Source organism: Mustela nivalis (assembly GCF_964662115.1).
Source record: "Mustela nivalis genome assembly, chromosome: 17".
Classification (NCBI taxonomy): Eukaryota; Metazoa; Chordata; class Mammalia; order Carnivora; family Mustelidae; genus Mustela; species Mustela nivalis.
In genome coordinates this window covers 59460354-59486218 of record NC_139036.1, presented here as the reverse complement: position 1 = coordinate 59486218, position 25865 = coordinate 59460354, and the positions used below count along the sequence as shown (strand labels likewise).

The 25865-nt window shown below is 63.6% G+C and overlaps 1 protein-coding gene across 9 annotated transcripts in view; it reads left to right on the top strand.

The window, feature by feature from the left end:
- The window catches only part of RBFOX3 (RNA binding fox-1 homolog 3), a 389725-nt gene that overhangs the window by 306328 nt on the left and 57532 nt on the right, over positions 1 to 25865 (top strand). For 2 of the 9 annotated variants that reach the window (XM_082705491.1, XM_082705489.1), the window contains exon 1: positions 5785 to 6042. The exons of 4 other annotated variants lie outside the window; for them this stretch is intronic. In XM_082705491.1, coding sequence (XP_082561617.1) covers positions 5938 to 6042 — 105 coding nt within the window. In that variant the 5' untranslated portion in view covers positions 5785 to 5937. Of the gene's footprint in view, positions 1 to 5779; positions 6043 to 25865 lie in introns of those variants that run through there. 3 more of the 9 variants (XM_082705492.1, XM_082705493.1, XM_082705499.1) reach the window with 3 other exon arrangements.

Sequence of the window (25865 nt, the reverse complement as noted above, 5' to 3'; positions counted from 1 at the left end):
AATCCCCTTCCTCCTGCGGCTTCTGTGGCATTCTGGGGCCAGTACCCTGAACGGTGGCTTGGCCACAATCGGCAGCGTCGAGCACAGATCCGTTTCTCCGGAGCTCTCTCGGCCCGTTCCGCCTCCTTGCCAGGAGCTCATGGCCCAGATGCAGCAGGAGCCTGCAAAGAGCTTTCCAGGGCTGCAGCTGCCGCTGCCTCTTACCCACCAAGCCCCAAGCGAGAGCCGCTCAGCACTGGCTGGTTTCAGATGTTCTTGTTGCTCTGTGATGAGCTCGCCCCCCCTCCCCAGAAGAGGAGAAGGGAGAAGTCCTGGGGGCTCATTTAAAATAAATAAAGCTTGGCAGCAGTGCTGAGTGGAAAGCGCACAGTCGCACAGCACCCACAACCCCTTTTCTGAGAGCCTTCCTCCGGCTCACAGGCCCCGAGGGGAGGGGAGCTTGCCAGAGAAAGATGTGCTTATAACTGCAACCCTGTGCAACTTCTGGCTTTGCCCATATATCTCGAGTGTGCCCTTTGCTTTCAGTCTTCCTATATTTATTATGTTTAATTTTGCCGGGACATGGTTGTAAGTGCGGCGATGGACCCGAATGTGGCTGGCAAGCGCCTCTTAATTAAACAGATAAATAAACTCCCTTTGCACGCGGATTTCTACTTTTGCTGCAGTCTGCTGGGACCAGGGGGACAGCACTGGTGGGCGTGGAGGGGTGCCGCGGGGCTGGAAGGTGGGTGCTGGCCCCGGCAGCCTGGACCGGGCCTGGCTTCCCCTCAGCACCGCCGAGTGTCCTGTGGCTCAGGGGTGCAGAGAGGCCCATGGGTGGGGTGGACCCCCAGTGCCCCTCTCCTCCCAGGCCTGGCCGCAGAGGGGAGGCTCTGGCTAGTGTGAGTGGGCCCTCTGCTGGACATGTCCAGTGTGGCCTCAACAGCCAGGACAGCTCCCTCCCATCCTGGCCTCTACCAGTCCTCTTCCTCACAGGGGCTCCCGCACTGACTCCTCTGCCCTTCTGGGTGTATCAGACACTCGAGGACAAAGCAGAAGTGGCCACCCCACTCCCAAAGTCGGGAAGCTGTCCCCTTCGGGAATCAGAGGGGCTCCCAGATTTCATATGAAGACAAGGAGCTGCCTGTCCTCAACCTGACATTTCCCCAAGGGGGGTCTGTCGTATGCACCCCAGCAGCTCGCGGCTTTTCCCTGACCCCACTCCTGTGCCCATAGCTGTGGAACTGGGGCGTGAATCCCCCTGGAAGAGATTCATTTGGTTGTGTGGGTGTCTGGTTGGTTCACATAGAAGAGCTTTCTCGGGTCACCGTAGCCTCCCTGGTACCCACCCAGAGCTCTGCCCGTCCTAGCCCATCCTGCCATAGGGAAGCCACGCACAGCTGTGCCACTGCTGCCTCCTTGGTGCTCATGCCCAAGCCTGTGCCAACACCCTGAAGTTGGGGCAGGGCACTCCAGCTCTGCTGGAAGCACCGAGCATGCTGTCTCTGCAGGTTACGGCCCAGCTGCAGCCGGAGACGGTGAGCTCACCCCTTGTCCTGGCACGCCTTTGCCAAGCTCCAGGCTGTCCTCCGCACATAGGTGAAGGCCGAGGACACCAGTCTGGGTGCTCAGAAAGTGAGAGAGGGGCTGGCCTATGAGTAACTCAGCCCCCCACCCAGCCTCCCCTAGAGGGACTTTGGGGCTTTTGTTTCCTGTGAGAATATACCCATGTGCAGCCTTGGGAATTTCCAGAGGATCGGGGGAGTGCCATAGGCTGTTGCACACCAGATCGACTACCGAACTGTCCACTGTCCACCTTTTGTTAAAAACACGGGCCGACTTGGATACTTCCTGGCATACACTTTCCCAAGGAGACTCCGTGTCCCCATTTCGCAGAGGTACACACGAAGACTGAGGATGTTTGCAAGGCTGCTCAGGCCTGGGTCTCCCCAAGCAGGTGGGGAAGGCAGGCCCTGCCCTGCAGGGGGAAAGGGGGGCACCCAGGAGAGCTCCCTCCAGGGAAGGTGACACCGGTGGGGGGGCAGGAAGGAGCCCAGAGATCTCCAAAGCCCTGGAACCATCCAAACCTTTTGAGGTGCCTCTTTGCCTGGTATTTATAGTGGTGCCCAGGAGCACCGGAATAATTACAGCTCTGTTCCTGCCTCCCTAACGAGGCCTTTCTCAGATTCAGGGCGAGTGGGATATTTTTTTCCTTGGCTCTTTTTTTAAGTAGTGAATATTAGAGCTGGATTGACAGCCCTTCCCAGGGCGCAGCCTCCTTTCCCCCCAGAAGTGGGGGCAGTAGCGCCCCGGGCCCCGGCGGCTTCCCCCACCCTCCACTCAGGAGGCACCGGCGTCTCTGGAGGGCTGTTAGGAGTACGGGGACCTGAAGAATGCTGAACCCCACTGTGTAGGCACTGGAGGTCCGCGGTAAGGGGGGCAAGGACCGCACACACTCAGGAGCAATCACCGCCGATGGGTTGTGTACCCTTGGGACACCCCCAGGGGCACAGCTGGGGGAGCACAGGCCCCTTCTTGCCTTTCTCCTCCTGTCCACGACGTAGAGATGGTCCTGATGCCCCAAGCAGTCGGGATCCCAGCCCCAGCGGCATTGGCTTTCTGCAGCAGCTTTGCCCAGCTTGGGCTTCCAAGCCACACTGGCCGCTGTGGCCACCTCAGCATCGGAATCAGCCCTGGGGTGAGGGCTCATCTCTGCCGGGTCCCCTTCCAGGCACTGGGGGGATGCTGCGCAGACCAGCCAGCAGCTTCCCTGCCCTCCCGACACTCCGCTCTTGAGAGGAAGACCAGAGGGGCTACAGTGTTTGGCTAGTTGGTGGCCTAACCCCCCAACGACACCACCTCCGCCCCCACCGTGGACAGAGTCTCTCTCAGTTTGTCAGTTAGTAACTGGCTCGAAGTGGAAGTCACGAGCCCGTGGCCCCGCACATGAGGTGGTGGGCACACAGCCCGTCCTGAGGAAGAAGCCGGACGCACACGATGTTCAGATCCTTCTTCTGGATGTGGTGGTGGTGGTTAATTCCATGTTGTTGTTCTCAGTCTCTCTGGAGCCCAGGTGTGATCAGCTGACTGATGGAGGCAGGTGTCTAGACATGCTCGCAGGGCCCGACACTCTCTGGAGGTGAGGCTTGAAGCCAGGGCGGCCAGGCTGAAAGGCCCCACAGATGACCAGGAGGCAAGGATGCTGGAAGCCAAGCACTGAGCCCAGAGGTCCCTCCAGGAAAGCTTCCCCAACCCCACCCCATGTCTGAGCTCACCCCAGATCTGCGCTCCCACTCTCCTGGGCCATCACAGGTCTTAGCACGGTAGGCTACAGTGTGTCGGCTTGCTTTCCCCACCAGACGGTGCACTCACTGCAGGCAGAGCACTTGGTCTTTACAGCCCCAGCACCTGGTGCGGTCTCTGTCTGCACGTAGCGGGTTCTCAAGGGAAAGCAGGAGAGTCAACTCAGAGGGTGTCTCCTGTAGGTTGGACAATGTTTAAGACACTCTCAAATCCTCTTAGAAGAGGAATAAAGCCTCAGTCTCTGTAGATGTTGGGTAACAATGGCAAATTAACGAGCGAATGATTCACACGGACAGTGGACTTAGAGCACAGGGCTGGGGGTTAATGCTACACAGCTGACCTAGGTTCCTGACCGTCCTCCAGGGAGCGAGCAGCCAGGGCGGCAAGAGCAGAAGGGAGGGAAGGCTTCCAAAACGGGAGAGCAGAGCAGCAGGACTGGGGAGGCAGGGGCCCTCAGGGATGCCCCTGCTCTTGTAGCCGGGGCCACCCTGGGCTCCATCCTCCGCAGGACAGCCCTCTCTCCTCACAAATGCTACACCCAGCCCCACGGTCCTCCCCAGATGCCCCAGGCCTCAGCGCCGGGCCACCCCACCACCGTCTCAGGCCGTCGGGGTGCCTCTTCTGGGAGACGAGTTAGTGACCATCCCGCCCAGGGGCAGGAGATGGCCCCTGCAAGTCCACAGCCAAGCGTGCCACCCCGAGAGAGGGGCTCCGGAAGAGGGTCAGCAAGAGGGGCTACGTGCGGCGGGGCCGGCTGTCCCCGCTGCAGCCTCTCCCTCGACCCTGTCCCTTCTGCCATCTGCCTCCCTTCCAGACGGTGCACCCCCTTTCCTTCTAAGGAAGGGGAACCGCAGCTACTTTGAGAGACACGAGGTGCCTGACAGAGCGGCGTCCGAGGGCCACACACCTGCCTGCCTTGCTCGAACGGAGCTTGCTCCCAAACAGGGCTTGGGGGGGGGGCCCGTTCTCCACCCGTCCGTCTTCCCCCCCCGCCACCTCCTCCGGAATGGCTCTTACAGACACACACCGCAGGGAGCACAGTAAGACATCTCACACACTGTCCCCCTAGCCTCTCGGGACGGGTGCACCAATGGGAGCCCAGAAAGGACAAGCCACTTTCCTAAAATCACACAGCCAGTGAAGGGGCCTCCCTCTGATGGCTGGCTTTCCCATTATAAGGGGGTCCCAGCCCTCCCTCCTTCCAGAGTGGGGCTTGCTCTCAGAAGTGAAAGAAAGAAAATCTCAAGTGCTTTAGGAAAGATAGGTGCGTCCGGAATTGGTCCTGGGTATTCGTGGGTTTCTCCCCTTACCAGGAGAAGCGTGCATGCATGGGACAAGAGGCTAGGTGTGTCCTCCTGCTGACTCTGTCTCTAGGGGTGGCAGGTAGCAGACTGTCCCTCACAGCCAGGCTCACCTGTGGCTTGTCCCGGTTAATGAGCCTGGTCAGGGGCATCTGTCCAGCGTGAATGCACGCAGGCCGGTGGGGGAGGGTGTCTGTGCCTGGTGATGCTGCAGACACACACACACACACACACACACACACACACACATCTGTGTCAGTGGTGGTATAGGAACAGTGAACACCCGAGCCAAGCAGTGGCTGGGTTCCGGGGTCCATACGTGCGGGGTCCATACGTGCGCACTGCTGCTGCATCGTGTGTGTCCACCAAGTCCAGCGCAACGGAGTCTGGGGAGGGGAGGGTGCATTGTGGCCAGTGCCCCTTGTCCCCGCCCCCTCCCCTATTAAATACCCACAGGACCATGTGCCTGGGGCAGGCCTAAGGTGTCAATGAGGTCTGGGGTCCGCGGTGGGGGGGCAGGAGAAGCCCCCGGGGGGCTCCAGCTGGCTTTCCAAGCTCCGGGCGGCGGAGAAGCGCTCCCCGGCTAGGAAGCCTCTGCGTAGATGCCCTCATTACATCACCGACATCCCCGCCACTGAGCCGGCCTCCCTTATGAGAGGCGCCGCTCGGAACGCCGAGCAGGACGAAGCGCCTTCCGGTCGGCCGCAAAGCCGGCAGAGCCGGTCCTCTCCGCAGCGGCCGGCGGGCCGAGCGGGGCCGGAGGGAGATGCCGGAGCCCACGCCCGGGGCAGCCGCCGGACGCGGGGCGGAGGAGGGCCGCCGAGGGGCCCCGGAGAGGGCGCCGGCGGGCGAGGGGTTAAGTGTGTGATCAGCTGTCGCGCCGTCGTTCCGGATTCTCTTCCCTCGGCGCGGGGCTCTGTTTGAGGTTGGAGTACGCCAGGGACTCCCCCTCCCACCGCTACACACGCGCGCACACGCGCGCACTCACACGCACACGCGCCACTCTTTGCAGACAGGGCTCCGGTGGCTCCAAAGTGACGGGCGCCCGCTCCCCCGCTGCCCTCGTCCCTCCTCTCGCGCACACAGCCTGCCGGGCCGTGTTCTCGCGCGCGCTCTCCCCAGCATCCCCGCCCGGGCAGGGGAGCACCGGGCAGAGGCGCGCCGCTCGCCGTCCATGCCTCCCTCCTGAGGAGCGCCGCGAGGGGGAGGGGAGGGCCGAGGAGGAAGAGGAGGAGGAGGAGGAGACCGAGAGGGCGCCCGGGAGGCAGGGCGCGCGCACACACCGAGGGACGCGCGGAGGGTGCGAGCCGCGCAGCGAGCGCAGAGCTGCCGCCGGGCGCCCCCCTGCCGCCCCATGCTGTGCTCCATGGCGAACTCGGGCTGCCTCCTGCTGTCCAACTCCGGCAGCATGCTCCCGCACTCCGTGCCCTGCCCGCCCGCCTTCCTCTACCTCCAACAGGTAAGCTGCCCCCGGCCCCGGCGCGGCCCCCCGCCCGGCGCACGTGCGCCCCGCGCCGCCGCCCACCCCGCGCTCGGCCGCCTCCGCGCCGCCGCCGGGGCCCCGCTGCGCTCCCCGCGTCATGGCGCCGGGGCCCGGCGGGGGGAGCGGCGGCCGAGCGCGGGGTCGCCCCGGGCGCGCGCGGCGCGGGGCGGGGGGCCGGAGTTTGGGGCGTCGCTCGCAACTTTTCCGAAGGCGCGGGAGGGGGCGGCGGGCGGAGTCTCGGGGGAAGCCGGAGGGGAGGGGGCGGGGGTTCTCGGCGCCGCGGTCACTTTGGGGAACTTCGCGCCGGGCCGCGGGGGGCGCGGGGGCGGGGGGGGGGGCGGGGAGCTGGGCCCCTTCCCGGCCGCGTCGGGAAAGCCGGGGGGCCGCGCGGAGGCGGCGGCGGCGGGGGCGCCGAGCTCTGCTGCAGCGGGGACCGCGCACGGCCTCGGGGGAGACGGGCCACCCGCCTGGTGGGGCTGGCGAGGGAGGCCCCGGAGCTCCGGCCCGGGGAGGGGGCTAGGGCCAGACTTTTGCGATCTGCTGGGCTGCGCAGGAAGCTCGGGCTGGTGAGGGGCCAGAAAGACGAGCGACTCTGAGCCCCCAAAGCCCCAGGACGCTCCACGGGAGGTGCGCACAGAGCAGCAGCAGCTGCTGCCTGCCTGCCCGCCCGCCTGCCGTGGTGTGCGGGGCGGGGGTCCTGCGATCCCACCCAATGCGGAATCAGTGCGGTCCCAGGCCTGCACTGGGGATGGAGGGGGCACCTCCTCGCCTCCCCCAGGCCCCTTGGTCTCTCAGGGCTGCGGATCCCAGTGCCGGCCCAGCCAGAGCCGGCTGGGGGCTGCGGTACCCTGCCTCACCCACCCAGGCCGCCCACACCTCCAGGCTCGCCTCCCTCCCTGCACTCTGGGGCTGCTTGCTTTATCTTTAGCACCCCGAACCTCTGCCTGGGTCTGCAGGGGTGGGGGCAGCTGCTTGCTTGGAGAGGCCCCGGGGCTTGAAGGGGGAAGACAGTGAGGCCTGGAGATCTCAGGCTGACGGTCCTGGGGCCTGCGCACCCCAGCCGGGAGGGTTCCCGTGGGACTGGGTCTGCACCTGGGCCTGGGTGTGGAGGTGGGAGGCAGAAGGGAGAAGGGATCTTGCGCAGCTGCCAGTCAGGGTCAGGCCAGGCCCGAGAGTCTCAAGTGAACATGTACTTCCACCACCCCTCCCGTGTGTGCACTTGAAGGTGTGTTTCTTGGAGACAGTGACCGGCTCCAGGTGGGGCCGGGCCTTTGGTTGGTGCGTTCTTGTCATTTTGTGTCCCTTGGGCTCCCCAGGGAGCCAAGAAAGAAGGGGCCATTGCAGGTGGCTCAGGAGGAGCTGTGGACGTGCAGGCAAAGATGGGGCCCACGGAGCTGAACCAGGTCAGTCCCTAGGCTGCTGGGCCCTCAGGTCAGCCCCTTACAAGGATCCACACAGCAGGATTGCTGAGCCCGTCAGCAGCTGCAGAGGAAGGGCCCGGGCCGGGGTGGGTGGGTACTGACCACAAAGGGCCGCCGAAGTGGCCTGTGATCCATAGACCTTGGCCCTGGCCCCCACCCTCCCCAGGACCACCTGTGACATCTGGGCAGTCCTGGGCACAGCTCAGTGGTGACAGGAGCTGCTGAGGGGCCTTGCACTCCCCCAGGCAGGCAGGTATCCAAGCCCAGGCCGTGACCGACTCCCCAAATTCCACATCGTCATTTGAGTTGCAGACGGTCAGGGAGGACCTCGGAGGTCAGCCTTCCAGGGCATACCAAATTTCCGGGAGTGCAGCAGTCACTTGGGGACCGCTGGGGTGGGCCCCGGGAATCTGCATTTCTAACAAGCCCACAGGTAAAGTCAGGAGCAGACCTAGCAGACCTGCTCAAGTAGGAAGCATCTGCCCCACCCCCACGGCTACACATGGGAACTCCCCGGGGCTGCCAGACCCCAGGAGACCCCGGCTCCCTACGCAGACAGTGGGTTGGAGATGAATATGCAGTGCACTGGCTGTATTAGGCAAGTCAGTTCACCTCTCTGAACCTCAGGATCTTCCTCTGAGAAGGAGAACAAGAGCATCCCGTCCTCTCGGGCCGAACGGGAGGGTTGAGTTACAATGAAGTAGCTGCAGTCCTGGGGAAACTGGCAAATGTTGGCACTGCCTTGATGGCGTCAGACCTGTGCTGGTAGTTGGGGTGAGCGTACCCAGCCACACGACCCGGAGGAAGGCACGCCGGTCCCTCCGGGGCTGGGTCAGTGCATCCCCAGGTGGTGGCATTTGGAGCTTTCTGGAGGGGCAGCGGTAAGGCGAGAAGATGCCAGTGGGTCACAGCCGTCCCGAGTGGGGGTCAGCCGTGAGCACAGTCGTCTCTGGGAAAACCAGAACGTGCCCACCGGGCCAGGCTCTAAAGTACCGTTTCCTCCGAAGCAGTCTGCAGCGCGTGGCCGTGTGTCCCCAAGGGCTGGGAGAGATCTCAAATGCAGCCATTTCCTGGCTCTCTGTAGGGACACAGGCTTCTGGGAGTCCACGCAGCTCCCGTGGTCCAGGGTCGGCGAGAAACAAATCATGACGGGTTGTTGGGGACCTTGCTTGTCCCCCACCACCTCTGAAGGGAGACAGAGCCTCTCATGTCCCCTGGAAGTGGAGGCCACGGGAGGAGGGGGGTCCCAGGCAGCCCCCTGGGCAGTTATCTGGGATCAGAGCTCGCCTTCCCCGCAGCCCCGCCTCAGAGGTCTGCGTGAGCGAGCCCTGGTGCTGTCGGCAGGCTCTGGGTTGAGTCTCGGCCGCACCCCTGAGAGGAGCAGCAGGGGCGAACACGGGAAATCAGGCAGGACACGAGACGTGGTTTGTGGCACATTGAGATGCAGCATTTAAACAGGCAAGCGCTGGCAGCCACAGGCTTTCCGACTCGCAGTTAGAAGGTGAGACGTCAACCAACAGAATTCCGTTCTCAACGCAGGGACGGCGCGGAGCCTTTTCCTGCTGCATGGGCTCAACCCCACGTGTGCAGAGCCCGGGCCGTGTCCCCTCCGAGACATGGTGACTCGGTAATTCCTTAGAGACACTCGTCGCCAGGCATCTCTCTTCCCAGCCTCTCAGCAGAGATGGTGATTGTCCGAGTCCTCACTGGCCACTGCACAGCGTCGGGTCACCCACCCCAGGAGACGTCCGGCTGCTGTCCGGGCTCTGGTATTTGCTAAGAGTTTACCCGAGGGGCCCCGGGCAACCTCGGTTTCCCCACCTGCCCAGCCTGGTGTGGAGGCCCACTGAGGGTTCCCTGTGAGTTCCTCAGTTCCCCACAGGGCATCCCAGAGCCCTGGTCCCCCCACATCTGGACCCTCCTAGGGATCCTGGGGTGGGACACAGGAAGACTGTTGACCGTGGTGCATTGTGACCGGCCCAGCAAGATGTGAGGTCGATACCGGTCACCTTTCAGAGCAGGGAGGAGCTCATCTGCAAATCGAGAAGCTTGGTAAGACTCCCTGTGAGGCCCTCGTCTGGGTCCCCAGAGCAGACAGTTGTAGGGAGCAGGAGGGAAAACCCCAGGGCCACAAAGTGTGGTTTCGTCACAGTTGTGACTTCCTGTTAAGCAGCAGCGTGCTGTAGGGGAATCTTACCACCATATCCCATTGCGAAGCCGGGAATCACCCTGGGGGAGAGATACGAGGGCCTTAAGGATCCAGGAGCGCCGGTGACGAGGGGCGGGGCTGCACGGGTGCGTCACTGGTTGGTCGGAGGGAGAGCGGGCCCCCGAGACGGCGAGCGGCACCTTCCTGAGGGCTGTGTTCCGAGCTCTGCTGACCTCATCTTCCTTCTGCCCTCAATCGAGATGAAATCATGGATAGCCTCGCTTGCCCTCGAAGATACTGGCAGCCTCTGGAAGTTTCCATGGAGGGTGTGGCCTTTGCACCCAGCTGCCAGGCTGAGGGGGCTGCCTGCTGGAGTCACTGACGGCGAGAAGCCCTCCCTCGGGCTCTGGGACCCAAGGGCTTCTGGGGGTGGTCGGGGAATTCTAGGGTCTATTTGAGATTCATTAGGAAGCTCGTCTCTTATTAATAATTGCTTCTGGGGAGTAGCAACGCCACTCGATAGAACTTTCCGTAGGATTAGTTACCGAAGCAAAGGTCCTGCAGCTTCTCATGCTGCCTGAGTGTGCCCAGGGCCGCTGTCTGTCCCTTGGGCTGTTGGCCTGTCTCCTGGGTGTGACTGCAGGAACCCCGTCTGGCACATGCTTCCTGCCGCGGACGTCACGGGCCTGTGAGTACACCCTGGCCCGCCGGGGAGCCAGGCCCGGACAGAAGCTTGTCCGAGTCTTCAGAAGGAACTGCTGTCACAGTCTGGGCCGTTGGGGTGGTCTGGTTGCCGACGTCATCAGTGATTTCTGTGGGTTCCTGCCCAGTTAGCGCTCCGGCGGTTTGTTGCAGAATCAGCCAAGTACGCGTGCACGTTTCACGGTTAAGGAAACCGAGGCACACGGAGGTTGGGGGGACGCCACCGACAAGCAGAGCCTGGCTTCCACCCCAGAATCAAGGCTCGGGTGTGTCTCGGGCCGGAGGGTGCAAGGACCCGGGCACGTCTGCCCTCTGACCGCCTCCCAGCCACGCGCGGAGCTGAAGTGTCCAAGTGTCAGGACAGGAGCCTCCGTGCGGCGCGCGCTCTCGCCGTGCCTGCAGAGTTTTAGCCAACGGCGTTTCGGAGATTGCTTTTGGGTTGGGGAGAGTAGAAGTGGCCTGCTTTGTGGACTCTTGTCCTGTGGGGTGAGTGGGTTTCCCTGGAGCGCGTGAGCAGGGAGCCCAGTGTGCCGGCCGGATGAGCACAGGAGACGGGCAGAGCGAGGAGTGACGGCCTGGAGGGAGACCCAGCTTGGGGTGCAGCCCGAGGGCCGCTCCGTGTTCAGACCCCACTGAGCTTGAAGTCTGTGCAGAGCAGAGTGGCCCGGGAGCCCCGGCGGCCCCGTGGGGTGTCTCTGCCCAGAGGTGGAGACGCGTGGGGCGTCTTCCGAGCCAGTGCGTTGTAATGTGGACAGATGTGCGTGTCCGGGCCTGAGGGGCTGGGGGTGGCCGGGTCAGTCACTGGCCCTCAAAGCAGGTGGGGCATGGCCGACTCTTCTCGGGACAGCGTTTGTAGGTTTCCCAGTTCGCTAGGGAGGCCTGTGTCTGTTTCCCATAGTTACGGTTAGTGACCGAGGTGCGAATGACATGCCCCGTTTCCCAGAATCACAAGTGAAAGGTTGGCTTAGCTCACATCTCCCCGCCTATAGTGACCTACAGTGACCCCCGGGGAGTCTGAGGGGGTTCACCTGTACTGAGTACAGCGAAGCCGCATCCCGAAGGCCCCACGTGAGGACCCATGTGTGGCCCGCAGGACCCGAGGAGCAGGCACAGTGGTCCGTGGGCTCAGTCAATGGCGGCTGGTGCGCTGAGAGGCCCCCAAGGGGCAGGGAAGGACACTGCAGCAGGGCTGACTCTGCCCGCGGCCTGTCCCTTCCCCACACGGCCCGGAGCCTGTGCCCACCGCACTGAGCTCGGGGATCACACGTGGCGGCCGTCCTTGGCGGAGGGCGGCTGAGGTGCCAGCACAAGTGTCCTCTGCCTCCTGTCTTGGGTCTTGGGGACAGCCTCCTGGGGTGGCTCAGAGCAGAACGTGGGGCTCCAGGGAGAGAGCCGGAGCCGGCAGAGCCTCGGGGATGTCAGCAGCTCTGGGATGGCGCCTGCGGCTCCTGGCGCCCAACTCAGGCCCCGAACCAAAGGCAGCGGTCCCGTGGGCTGGGCCCAAAGCCCCTGGTGGTGTGGGAGCAGGGCACCCTCGGGGTCTCTGTGGCCAGGGGTGGATTCTAGCCCAGGCCTGGAGATGCAGTCGCTGCAGAAGGGGTTCCCTTGCTGCCCGACGCAGGGCTTAACCAGTCCCCCCAGACCTCGGCCTCTTTCGTCCTAGCGTCTCTCTCTGTGCTTCCCAACTGGCCTCCAGCCTTTGCCTTCCGCCTTGGTGTCCATTCTCGCATCCAGAATTTTCCGTGCCTCTCAGCCTCTCCCCCTTCTTCCCTCCCGGCCTAGTTTCTTCTCCCCTCTTCTGTATTCGTGCTCCCTCTGCTCCTCCCCGTCACCCCCTCTTCCTCCCAGCGGACTCCAGCCCCTCCTCCTGTCCTGAACTCCGGCCGGCTGTGCAGCCCCCTGCAGCCCCCTCCTGGCCTGCCAGCCCAGCCGCCAGGTGGTGACGTGGTTCCGCCAGGGGCTGCGTGGCCTGGAGCAGGACTGTGTTCCCAGACCTGAGTGCCACGGGCACAGGGGGTCCGTGGTGTCTGGGCCCCCCGGGGAGAGCGAGTCCAGTTCTGGAGGGAGACGCACTGGGGCTGCGGCGGGAGCTGGAGGCCTCGGGCTGGTCCGCTCTGGAGGCCTCGGGCTGGTCCGCTCTGGAGGCCGCGGGCCCGTCCGCTCTGGATGCCTCGGGCTGGTCCGCTCTGGAGGCCTCGGGCCCGTCCGCTCTGGATGCCTCGGGCCGGTCCGCTCTGGATGCCGCGGGCCCGTCCGCTCTGGATGCCGCGGGCCCGTCCGCTCTGGATGCCGCGGGCCCCACTCACAGGAGGGAGCCGGCCCACGTCTTCCCGTCCAGGCCCAGGCTTCTGTGTTTCTAAGATGGGACCCGATGTCTTCTTTCTTTCCCCTCCAGAGGGCTCTGGGGGCTGTAGAGGCTCCTGTGTGCTCCCCACAGCCCGTGCCTGTCCTGTCACCAACGCACACGTGCCGTCCGTGTCTCGGGCACCCCGAGTGGGCAGCTTCGGTGTGTCGGGCAGGGGAGCCGCAGTGGGGCCGCAGGGCCGTGTGGGGTCCTGTGTGTGTGTGTGTGTGTGTGTGCGTGTGATTGTGTACCGTGTGTGCTCGTGTGTACTTGTGCACACGTACATGCGTGAGTACACGCACCTGTATTGAGAAGGCAGCAGAAAGCCTCTGTGAAGACACGGCCCAGCCCCGGGGGAGCTGAGCACCCAGCGTTTGGGGACGCTCTGGAGGGAGGGTCCCCTCATGCCTCCTCCTTCCTTCGCTTGGCGCCTCCTGGCCTGGAGAGGGGCCCTGCTCGCCCGTGCCAGCACGACTTTACTTGTTCTCCTGTTTCTCCTGCTGGAGACGAGCAGGTTGGGAATCCAGAAGGAATCTGACCGAGCAGTTGAGGTGAACCAGGGAAACCAGCAGGAGACGTGAAGGTCTTGAGCCCGGGAGCCGATGGGGTGCCCTGGCGGTGATTCTGGGGTCGGGGGGTCACTGGGACGTCACTGATAACAACGGCCCTCCCTGTGGCTCAGCGGCCACACGCCGTGTGTGCACGACTCAGTACAAGTATTGGGGGGGGGGTCCCAGGAGCAGGGGAGCAAAGTGGGAACTCACCGCCGTCTCCAGCCGCATGCAGGAGGCACGGGGGTGAAGCCTGGATCAACAGTCAGGAAGGGTCGGGTTCCCACGGCAGCTCTGCCCGTCCTGCCGCCCTCCACCTGGGCCTCGGTTCCTCACGGTAAACTAGCGCAGGGACCGGTCGGGGCCACCTGCCCCTGGGAAATGGGGTTGGAAATGGAGAGCCTGTGCACAGGGATTTGTTCCATTATCCGTAGGGAAGCTGTCTTTATGGGCGGCTGGTCAGGAGGACTGACTCATGGCATCCTGGGCTCAACCAGGATCTGGAAAGTCTGACCATTTCCAAGGCCAGCAGGTGCTCACATCAGGGAGAGCAGACCCTGTGCGCCTGGACAGGACCCAAGAGTAGGAAGGGGCGGTGGCTTTCAAGGAACATGTCGAAGGACAATTCTAACTATGATCTCCCAACTTCAGCTATTGGTTGTTAGGAGAGGTGGTGAGTTCCCCGTCACCAGAGGAGTTCAACAGAGGCTAGTCGGCTCACTGTCTCAGAGGCTGCAGAGTGACGCTCTCCAGTACAAATACAGTGCCAGCCGGGGGAAAAGTGGTAGCAGCAGAAGAGGTGAATCACATGTAACTTAACCCAGTATATCCCACAGAACCCCAACATGGGGTCAGTGCACGTTCTTGGTGAGACGGTTGGCATTTTTGTTTTTGTACTAAGTTCTGAAGTCCCGTACGCGTACGGCACGCACCTGTTCAGACCAGCCACGTGTCTAAGGCTCTGCACCCGTGCAGGGTCCTGGCTTCCCTGCTGGGCAGAGCTAAACCCTTCCATTATTGCAGAAAGTTCCGCCGGATAACGCAGAACTCGGGTCTCACTGCGCCCGTCTGGTCTTTGGACCAGCAGCCCAGGGAGCCCGCTAGAAATGCAGACCCTTCTCCATCAGAATCGGCACGGAAGGAGGGTCAGGGGAGTCACCCTGCTCTGGGACTCAGTGTCCTTCGGGGGGGTGTGGATGGCGTGGCCCTATGATCCCTCCTGTGACCGCAGGTCTGAGCCCCATCACGTCCCCCGCCGGACTGTGCCGGCACCAGCCTGCGCACGGCCTGCGTTCCCTGACAGTCTCTGCCTGCCCAGGGGCCGGGTCAGAAAGCCGAGATTCTGAATGGAGGGATGGATTCTAACACCTAAATGTCTCTGTGCTTGAAATGCCCATTTGAGTTAAGTTACAGTGATACCTGCTGGGTTTTATTCCTTTGTTTTTGGACCTTAATTGGACAAAAGAAAGCAATTGGAATCAATCTCCTCCCTTCCCCCTTTTTTCAAAAATACATTTTACTGAGTAGTCCTTTTCAAAAGTCTGGAAACCGGCCATCTACAGCAGAGACCACCAGGCCCGATCCATCCCACTGTCTGTTTTTGTAAAAAAAAGTTATGTTGGAACGCGGCCGTGCGCCTGGGTCTGCACGCTATGTGCCGCAGCGTCTGCCAGTGTGGCACAGACCATAGGGTCCGGTCCGCAAAGCACAAAATATTTGCTGGGAAAGTGTGCACCTTTACCGGAAAATTTTGCCAACCTCTGACCAGAGCAGCGCCATCCATGGAAGTGTAATGGTGGCCACACAAGGGGGCTGAGTTTTCTAGACGCTCCCTCTACCAGAGTGCCAGGGAGCAGGTGAAATTCATTTCTACGCCATCTTTTATCTCACCCAGCCCAGAATACGTTCCCCGCAACACCCCTGCATCTAAGCGTGACCGAGATACCCGGCGTTCTCGGTTCACGCGAAATCTCCGGAATCCACTGCATGTTTTTCACTCGTGGCCCATTGCCCACAGACCAGCCACGTCTCGGATGCGCCGTGGCCGGTGGCTGCTGCCGTGGGCGGCGCAGGTCTGGAAGGTTCCAGCGGGACGCCTGCAGGGACGGCTCAGAGCAGCTGGGCTCTGCCTTGCCGGGGGCGCGGGGGTCCGTGGTGAATCTGGACCACGCCACAAGGCAGGCAACAGTTCACATGGAGAGACACAGGCGAGCGGGTTCACCTTCGTGGTGGGCCTGGCACCTGGGCCATAAAAGAGAGGGCAAGAGGTTCGGGGTCTTGGCTGAGAGCGTTGAACTTTTCCCCATAGGCAGTAGGAAAGTGCGGGAAGCCTCGAGCGGGGCTGTGACGCGACCAGGCCTGCAGGTAAGGAAGACCAGTCTGGGATGGGGGAGGAGACTGCAAGCCAGAGCAGGGGACGGGGGTCCTGACCTGGGGCCAGGCGGTGAGGAGAGGGAATGGATGGGCAGAATAAGGAAGATTTTGGGTGTTCCCCGTCCCCCAGGGCCGTGGAGAAGAGGGCCCCTGTGGAATCAGTGGTTTCTGGCTTGAGGTCGGAGCTGATGCGTGGTGGGTGGGCTGTTCGGGTGGCCGTGGCCCCGACCCTGGCCTTGTGCACTCAGCCCTCAGAAGCCCCAGGCCCTCACTCCATGGGGAGAAAGGCCTCCCCCCGCCGGCCCAGGAGCCCTCCTCCCGGCGCTAGGCTGGCCACACGTCCCCGTGAAGGACCCCCGGGTCCTGCTCCCTCTCCTGGCCTCCTTTCCAGCCTGTTCAGCTGGACCAGAGAGTGCCCTGGACAGATGTGGCAGTCCGCTATACCCTTTTGGAAGCTTAACACCTTTACCTCTTGTTCTCCCTCAACATCTGGTCTGAGCCCGGCTGCAGCCCTGGCCGGCGCTCCTGGATCCTGGCCGCAGACGTGCTCAGAGCGTCTCTGCCAGGTCGCTCGTTCCACCAACGACCTCGTTCCAGAGCAGCGGCAGCCCCACGCCCGCCTCCCTGTGTCACCAGCCACCGCCAGACACCTGGCCAGGGACGCACGCGGCCGGGGCTCGGGGCTGGGTGGCAGGTGGCCCCTGCGAGAGCCTCCGGGGTGGAAGGGGACGGGAGCTGGCGCACGTGAGGGAGGGGCGAGAAGGTCCCAGGTAGAGGGAGCTCACCTGTGCGCCACCCGGGAAGGCCTCCCAGGCAAGGGGGTGGGGGCGATTCTGGGCCTGGGGGAGGGGGGCAGCTGACCCGCAGGGTCCCCTGGAGCTGGGCTGGGGGTGTGCCCGCCGACCTGGCAGGTGGGCTCGTGGTCCTTGCCGGGCAGCTCCAGCCTTCTGACCTTTGTCCGTGCCCGTCCCCAGACGCCTGCCCCATGTGCGTTCTCATTTCCCTCAAGACTCTGCTGCTCTCACGGACCCTCTCTGGACTCGCGTCTCTGCCTCGCCCCGCCTTCCCCCGGCTGCAGTCTCCTTCGTAGCCTCTCTGGGTATCTGGCACATCGTGTGTCGTACTGGTTTGTTTGCTCGCCTCTGCGTGGGGAAGGGCTTCTTGTCTCTGGTTCCCTGCTGGTTCCCCAGCATCCAGAACAGTGCCTGGCACGTAGCAGGCGCTCGGTAAACCTGGTGCCAGGGACCCCACCCTCCCTCCTCTGGCCGCCGGGGGAGCAAGTGACCTGCCCTGTCCAACCGGCCAGGCGCCCGCTCCGTGCCCGGCCGGCAGGGAAGAGGCTGAATGGCCCAGGTGATGGAGATGGGAAGGGGTCTTCCCTCACAGCTCCTGGGGGAGTTCTGAGGCTCGAGGGGCAGGAGTGTTCTAGACGTGAGCAAGCTCCGTCCATCTCTTGCACCATCCACTGTATCTTGCTGCACGTGGTTCCTGTTTGTGGTCCCTTTTTACGGAGATGAAACACGTGCCAGAAAGTACGCCCTTAAGAAGCCTAGAGTCCAGTGGGTTTAGTACACTCACCAAGTTTTGTGACCATCATTAGCGTCCAGTTCTAGAACACTCTCTAGCTGTTTCCCCACCCCCGCCCCCAGCCCCCGGCCAAGCCCCAGTCTGCTCCCTGTCTCTGTGGATTTCCCTATTCTGAACCTTCCACGGTGACAGACTCATGCGATGCGGGGCCCTCCACGTCTGGGCTCTGCTCTCGAGGGCTCCGACCGGGCAGGCAGCGGGGTTCCGGGTGCCGGGCTGGCCCCCGGGGGGCCTCGTGGGAGAGGTTCACCCTGCGTCGGGTAGGTGGGTGCGTGGTCTTGGGATGGAAGAGGAGGAGCCCCTGCACCGCCGGGGTGGGGAACCCTGAGCTTTCCCAGTTTGGTCTCCTTATTGCTAGTCTCGCGTCTCTGTCCAAGCTCGGCCCTGCCTGGCGTGCATGGGAAGCAATCGTCCGGTTTCTTCTGATGAAGCCTACACGACGGTCGCCATTGGAGCGGGTGCCTGGGCCCCAAGCAGACGCGTGTGCGCAGGCTCTAAGCTGGAAGGGTCAGCCGGCCCCTGCGGCCCTCGTGCAGAGCCTGGCTCCTCCGGCCCATGCCCCCCACGGTCTCCCGGCCCCGGCACCCTGCAGCGGCCACTCTGCTGCGGTGGGGCAGGGGCCCGGCCGTTTCGGAGGCAGCCTGGCATGTGTGTTTGCGTGGTGGCCTGGGGGGGGGCGGCCTGTGCCTACAGACAGTTGCAGGCCCAAGTTGGCCGCTGCATGGCTCAGCATTGGGGACTGCGGGAAGTGCGGAGTGAGTGGCCCCCATGGGGGCACCGCGGCCCCGGGCGGGTGCCAGGACCAGGCAAGCGGGGAGGGTGAGCCAGCGAGTGGCCCTCATTCCTGCACAGGCTGGCAGAGGAGGCCGTGCGCTATCCCTTGCCAGCCACCCTCTCTGCCCCAGTCCCCAGAGCCTCCTGCAGGACCCTCCATTGTCCCGAAGCAGGGCCTCCCCGAGCACACCTGGCCTCCGCCCTCCCAGGCCAGTGCACGCTTGTGGTGTGCAAGTGAAGTCGGGTGCAGAGGGGCAAGTGCGCAGGGCCTGCCGGTCACCGGCTCCGTTTGCCTTCCTGGTCTGTTCCCTCCGGGGTGCGTGGGGCATATCTCTGCTGCTTCCGTGGCGTCCCGTGGGGGCACCGTGCCTCAGGGCCGCCGAGGTGGCCAGTCCCAGGCTGGGGATGGGGTCAGCCCTGACAGACACCGGCTTCTTTCAGGCTGCAAATACATAAAATCAGAAACAGGAATCGCCAAAATAAGATCACAAAACGTGTAGTTTATCTTAAATATTTCCATTTAGCAAATTAACAATTTAGACTCATGCTTGAGCGAATGCAGTGTAATGGTGCTATTCACAAGTTGATGACGGGATTTATTTTAACTCAGAATTGAAAGTGTCCATGGGAGGCTTGGCCAGATGTCCGTCATCCTCTGTGGGTGCCACAGTGCTCCAGGAGTCGGGGGCAGAGTGGTGAGGGCCTCTCGGGGAGGACATCCCAGTGGGCTCGTGTGTCCAGAGCCCCGGGGCACCTGAGGCTCTCAGGGCGGCTCTCCTGTTTTCCCGTTCCCGTAAATACGGTGCTGACCACCTCCGCACCCAGCCCTGTGACGTTCCTCCAGCCAGGAACCCCCACCCTCTTCAGCTGGACGGCTGCTCTCTGGGCATCTCCCCTCCCTCCTCCTTGGAAATTACTAGAACTTTGCAGGCTCATGCTGCCCGTGGATTGGGGACGACAGGAGACCCTGAGAGGATCCAACGCCAAGACAGGCAGCCTCCCGGAGGCCCCTCTGGTGCCTCCAGCTACGCTCTAGCTGCAGGTTGGCCAGGCCCCGGCCGGGGCCAGCCGTAAGAGTCCAGAGCCAGAAATCTGGGCCAGGGGTGGCACAAATACACCAGGGAGACTGGGGCGGCCACCAAGGGACTCTCCCTCTGGGGTTGCGGGCAGACCTGCCCCAGGCCATTTGCAGGCTGGGGGTAAGGGTTGGGAAAGCCAGCACAGGGTGGGGTGGGAGGTTGGAAAGGCTCCAGCTTAGGGGCCTGGTGCCTGGTCTGTGAAGCGGGGCTCAGGGGCCGTGCGTCCCTGCCGACCCGTGTGCACAGTGCAGTGCTGGGCCGCACACATGCCTCCAGATCAGCACCGCCTTGGGTCAGGCGGGCCTGATGGGGACGCCCGAGAGCCCGTGGCAGGATGTCCCCAGCCTGGTGCCTGGCTTGGACCGCCCGCACCCCCCCACCCAGGGCGAAGGTGATCAGCCCATTTTACAGAAAAGAAAAACTGAGAGGCTAAGAAAATGGGGGTGGCTCTGGCCCTGGGGCACGGCCCGCAGAGCACCCTGCGCCCCAGGCTCGGCTCGAGGCAGTGCTGGCAGGCCGGGCGGGCGGGCCTCCCTCCACTCCAGCGCCCCCGATCGGGCGCACACTCCCGGGGCCTGGGCCTCGTGCTGCGTGTCTGGTGTCCCTGTCCCCGAAGCCGTGCCCTCACACGGGGTCCTCCTGAAGCCCCTCCACCCCCCCCCCACAGATCAGCTCCGCCTGGGCGGCTCAGGGAACCCCCTTCGTCTGTGGCTCAGAGCTAAGCTGACTTCATGCTTTTGATCCTGGTTCAGAAATCAGCCCCTCCAGCCATTCGGCGGCTGCTTGGCTGGGTCTGCCGCCAGGGGCTGTCAGCCTCTCAGCGGGCTCCCCTGACACCTGCCCTCGCCTCTGTCTTGTGTGTGCGCTGCCCCTCCGTGGGCCTGCCGGGCACCCTCCTCTCTGGGGCTGTGCTGGGCTGGGAGCGCTCGGCGGGGCAGGAAGGAGGGCCCATCCCCGGAGGCTGTGGCGCTGGGTCTCCTGTGTCTTTTCTGGGCTCAGGGCTTGGCTGGCCCCAGCCCCGCGGAGGAGCGAGAGCAGGAGAGGCAAAGCCAGATTTGTAACGCTTCCCGCTTGGGTCCCCATCGCAGCTCTGGGGGTCTCGGGGACAGAGCTCTGCAGTGTTCATCCGCCTCCCTGGGACTCCGCACACCCGGGGCCTGGGGTCTCTGTTCCTTCCCAGCCAGGGAGTCAGACAGCAGGACCCCAAACCAGAACTCGGCCCCTAATGACTGTCTGACTTCCCCTGAGGTGTGGGGGCCTGCAGAACCGGGGAGTGGACCTACCGCCTGGTGTTAAGCGTCAAGTCAAACCCGAGGGCAGGTCCGACTGTCCCAGCCGATGCCCCCAGGAGCAGGTGGTGGGGACGGGGTGTCCGTCCATCGCACTGGGTCAGGCCCTCCGTGGAGGAACCCGGGCCCGCAGGCTCTGCCTCCGTGCGGCCCCCACCCTCTGCCTCCCCCCAGAGAGGGAAGGGACCCCACGATGGCTCCCCCTTGCAGGCTTCCCGGACTCAGTCTGAAATGAGAACCAGAGGAAATGAGGAGCCGGCAGCTCATCTGTGAGCTGCATTGTGTTGGGGGCCCTTAATTAGACCTAATTAGACTAATTAACTTTCAAATGAGAAACTTGGATTTTTTCTCCTCTCTCCACCGCTTTCTCTTTGTTCCCCTTTTGGAAAATGAAACAAGGATAAATATTGGAACGGCTCGCTCCAGCCTGGGGGGGAGGTGCCGGCCGGAGGGCTAGGGTGGAGGGCGGGGGTGCCGCCCCTGCGGCCCCCTCCCGCGCTCACTGCGTCCTCTCAGAGCCCGAGCGGCTCCTCCCGGGAGGACCAGGGTGTGGCCGGGTCACTCCTTAGCATGTGATGCTCGCCTTGTTCCTGGAGCCCGGAGTGGGGCATGGAGAAGACGCTGGGTCCCAGGGGGACACTGGTGCCGGGAGAAGAGGGACAGGACAACTCAGGGCGTGCCCCGTCCCCCCGCCCCCAGCCAAGCTGCTCCAAACCCACACCCAGGTGAGGCTCAGAGAAGGGCCCGTAGGCGCACCCTTGTCCGCAGCCCGGAGAGCCTGCTGTCTTTGCCCTGTCCCCTGCCCTGCAGGCCACTGGTGGTGCCAGCATCATTGGCAAAGGTGGCCATTCCCAGAGACACCCAACATTTCCTGCGCAGCACCTCCCCACTGCTAGGAGCAGACGCCCTCGCCCCCTCACAGAAGGGGATCAGACCAGGCAGAGGATGCCCTCATCCTCCTCCGCCGGCAGCGGCCACACGGCCTCCTGCTTCTCTCTGTAGACAGGCAGCCGCGTCTGGGGGAATTCGAGTATCAGATGGAGTGACCCCGGAATGTGTTCCACCCGGGACCACAGCCGGGGAGTCTCGATGTCCTGAGCTGTCCCGTCTCCCCAAAGCCCCCTAGATGTGCTTCAGTGTCCTGCCCCAGGATTTCCCCACCTGCAGCCCCTTCCTAGGGGGGACCTTCCAGGCCCAGGGGGAACCTGAGCATCCCAGTGAAGCCCAACCCTCTGGAGGGCCTGGGACTTGCCGTCTTCCCGACCTTTCCCTCCCCAGAGCCAGACGGGGAAGAATTCCGACACCAGCACCTCTGGGCTTCCTTACTGATTCCCCTCTGCCTCGGCCCCAGCCACCGGGGTCGTGGCCCCGAGGTGGGCCCTGCCAGCAGAGGGAGGAGGAAACTGCTTCTGCTGACACGCCAGAACCCGCTCCGGGCAGGGGGCAGCTTCCACCTGCCCTCCAAGCCCGCCCCCTCCCTGGGGCCCAGCCTCTTTGCAGGGCTCAGCGTCGGGGACGGACTTGGGTGAAGGCTCCGCAGGCCCAGGCAGGGTGGGCTGCAGCAGGCTTGTCTGGACGCCATCTGGCCAGGAGCTGCCCCGAGCACCTGGGCACAGAGAAGCTGAATGTGGGGAGGCTGGCGCCGCCGCACCTGCTGGGCCCTGGTGGGGGCCGCACAAAGGAGGGCACCCCGTCTACACGGCTTTTGCATCGGCCACCACCGGCTACCCCTCGGGGGCCTTCCTCTGGGGCTTCTTGCCGCAGCAGCTCGGAACCCATGGAATGTGGGTGCGGGCAGGACCTGGGCACCGCGGCAGGGCTTCATCTCTGTCTTGTCCTCTGGCTCTCAGGCTCTGGGGACTTGTTATCGCGCCTGGGTCTCCCCAGAAGGATGTTCTCCTGGGTGACAGCTCCCTGAAAACAGAGGGCCTGGCTGGGAGTCAGAAAGGTGGTGTGCGGGATGCTTCTGGGCCTCTCCTCGCCCCTCCCCGAGGTGCGCCCCAGCGGGGAGGGTGGACTCAAACCGATGTTCCTGATCCGCGCCCCCCCCCCCAGCATTGCTGCCAACACCCTGTCTTGACGCCCCAGGCACTCAGGGTCCCAGAGGACTGAGCCAGGAGACCCCAGGCCTGCTGCATCAGGCAAGAGCTCGGTGCCGGGCTGTGCAGCTCCAAGTTTTGCAAAGCCAGCTCCCAGACGCCTTGTCCCTGCGGTGCAAGGGCTCAGAGCAGGGGTGGGGCGGGGTGGGGCGGAGGCCGCCCGAAGGGGAAGCTTACTGTCTCCCCCGCAGCTGGAGTCTCTCTGTTTGGGGGTGGAAGGTGGCATGGGGACACCGAAATATCCGTCCCCAGCCGTCACTGTCTCCCCCGACCCCGGACAGCCCCCCGCCTGCCTGACCTCGCTCCGGACATCCCTGTAAGCTCTCTCGCACAGAACCTGGGTCCCCTTGGCAACTTCCTCCCTCTCCAGGTGGCCCCGGGGTGGGGGGGGAGGAACACTGGAGTCTGAGAACCACCAGATGCAGAAAGTGTGCTGTGGGGTTTTTCCATTCCCGCCACTGCATTCTCCCCGTCCCCTGCTCCCCTGCTTCCTCCAGCGCCGCGCTCCTGCCTCCTCCCTGGCTAGCGGCTCTCCGGCTGCCCGCCTGTCTGTCTGTCCCCTGCACCCCCTGCAGACCCCCGGGCTTTGTTAGCACAACCGAGTTCAAATGTCTGATTAGTCCTTAGGAGACCGAGGGGTCAGGTTTCCACAGCTTCTTCCTCTCCATTTAACTAATTTAACTGCACGATTGTTACAAATTTCATTTTATTATAGCCCTGCTTCTCAGTCCAATTGAATTACTAAAATCTCATTTTCTCAGAAGTGCTGAATATGTAATCAGAGGAAAAATTATGCTTCCGTCTGCCTATTAGGACAGTTCATGCGTGTGTGAGCCGTGTGACATGGGACGGCCCCACGGAGGGCCCGCGTGCGGTGGGTCTGGCCGGCCGCGGAGCCGGGCCTCACAGGGCGGGCGGAGGACGAGCGTGTTCGGTGGCCGCGCCCCGAGGGGCGGAGCCTGCCCCCCCCACCCCATGCGTGTGGCCGGGACCATGTGTGTGCGGGGAGCCCCGTGCTCGCGAGAGGGGAAACCACATTAAGTACCCGGTTACAAATGAAGCAGTATCTGTAGGCGATTGTAATTAAAGGGAAATTCAATTCTCTTCTAATGCCCCATTATGCCGGGCTCTGAGAGGTGAGGCTGGGATCACACCGCTCATCTAATGGGACCCGAGGTTTCAGGGAGCGCGAGTGGCGGCCAAGGCCTGTCCTTCTCCCTCCTACTTCGCAGCAGGGACAGCCGGGGAGGGGGGCTGGGAACTATTTTCTATCTGCCTGGTCCCCAGATGGCCTGCTGTGGCAGCGGTGGCCCTCAGCCCTCGGGAGTTGAGGGTTTTGATGCCGTGGCCGCCACCCACCCTGCAGGAGTGTGCAGGGGGGTGGGGGAGCGTGCCGGAGGAGCAAGGGGGAGATTATGACCGAAGCCAGACCTGCAGGGGCAAACTTCCGGCTTTGGGGAGAAAGTCCTTTGACCCCCACGTGTCCCGGAAGTGTGTCGTGGTGCGGAAGGACTCGTGTCCCATGAGGGGAGGTCACGCCTGGCTCTGGAGTAGGCTGGGCTGCAGAGAGGAGACGGGATTGGGATCTGGGCCAGAGCCACACCGTGTTCTCCGGCCTCTTTCCAGCTCTGTTGGCAGCAAAGGAGCTTTTGGGGGCCCCTCAGTGCCCCTCCCACAACCTGACCCTGCACCCTGGGCCCAGGAGTACCAACATCTGTCTGTCTTGTCTTTGTGACGCGACTTCTCCTTGCCCCCCTGTCTTGACCCTTCCTCTGCTGAAGAGCCCCCCGGGGTGCCCCAGGCCCGGTGACCCTGTGATAGCTGGGCTGTGTCCTCTGTCCTGCTGCAGCCCCGGACTGTCTTCAGAACGGCTTGTCTAAGCCTTAAATCACCCGCCGGCGAGGCCAGATTGGGTCAGGGCCTGGTCCAAGAGATGTTTTTTAGAAAAAGGTGAATGGGATGGAGTGAGTCTCAAGTCCTGCCCTCCTGACTGGTCTGTGGGACTCGCGTTGTTCTCCAAGAGTTCTCTGGGGGAGTGGCAGGTGGGACATGGGGCCTGGCTGCGGGGGGGGGGGGGGTCGGAAGGAAAATCTCTGGATCCTTCCCCCCGGGGGCTGCCTAGACATCACAGCAGGGCTTTGGCCTTCCAGGACAGCAGGGCCCTCCCTGCAAAACCCCGAGGGCCTGTCCTGCTCCGACCCCTGCAGCCTGAGGCCTGGGTGCCTACTCCGTGCCGATTTGGGGTCCCTGCGGCCCCGGGCCTTCCCCTCCAGTGTGTTGGGGAAGCTAGGGTCTCCTGCCCAGTGGCTGCGAGCGCATCCTGGGGGGGGCTGAGCCTCGTTCGTTCCCTCATGCTCCGCTTTGTCTGCTCCCCTGGATCAGGGCAGAACTCCCCGGGCCAGACCTCCACACTCACTTGTCACTCACACGCAGGTCCTGCCCTCCCCAGCCCGGGGGAGCCCCAGGACCGGGCAGGTTCTCCAGCTCCTCGGCAGCCCTGGGAGGTCCTGGGGGCCCTGGCTGCAGTGGGGACACTCACGTGGTCAGGGAACAGTTCTAGCCGGTTCTTCTCCTAAGGGGAGACGGCAGTGATGACGCCCCATGTGTCCTCTTCACCAGCGTGGGGGTGTGTGCAAGCATGCCCATGTGCGTGCTGGGGTGTACCTGGCTGGCTGTGGGGGCCCGTTGCCCATCATTGTCCGGCGTAAGCGAGCTGCCCGCCGTCATGCAGTAAGGCTCCCTCCCAGGAGGGCAGGACTCGTCCTGGGAGCTGGCCCGTCTCCTGTTTTCTGGTTCCGCCGAGGACCCCAGGTGCCGGGGGCCACATGGAGTTGTGTAGCCCACCCACGGGCATAGTGAGCAGAGCCTTGGCACGGCCCTGGGGGTCTCCTCCAGCCCCCCACACTTTGTTGTGGTGATCAGCAGACTCTGACATTGTCCACACCTCCCTCATTCCCTGGAAGCCTCAGCCCTCCTGCCCCGGCTTCCTGGGGCTCCGTGGTGCTTGGGAGGCCAGGGGTCACGTGGGAACCCAACCCGGCTGTCCAGTCCCTGCACAGCAGCTCAGGCTGCTCTCTCGAGGGCTGTGCCCGAGCTCTGAGCCCCCTCCTCAGAGGGGCTTGTCCGATCCTGGGGAGGGGTAGGGAGGGACCCAGGGTCAAAGATCCAGGGTCAGAGATCCAGGGTCAGGGTCCAGAGCCACCACCTGCCCAGCCCGCCCTGGCAGGCTTCCTAATAGGCGTGGGGTCAGGAGGAAGGACAGGGAGGGAGGCAGGGCAGCTGGCAGCGGGGGTGGGGGCGGGGGGCTCTGGCCTGGAGCTCTGCTCTTGACCCCCAGCATGTCTCATGCCCAGTGTCTAAGCTCATAGGACAGCCGGTGGGAGGGTGCGGGGGGGTCCCAGCCCCCTGAGATGACGGCACATGGAGGCCCG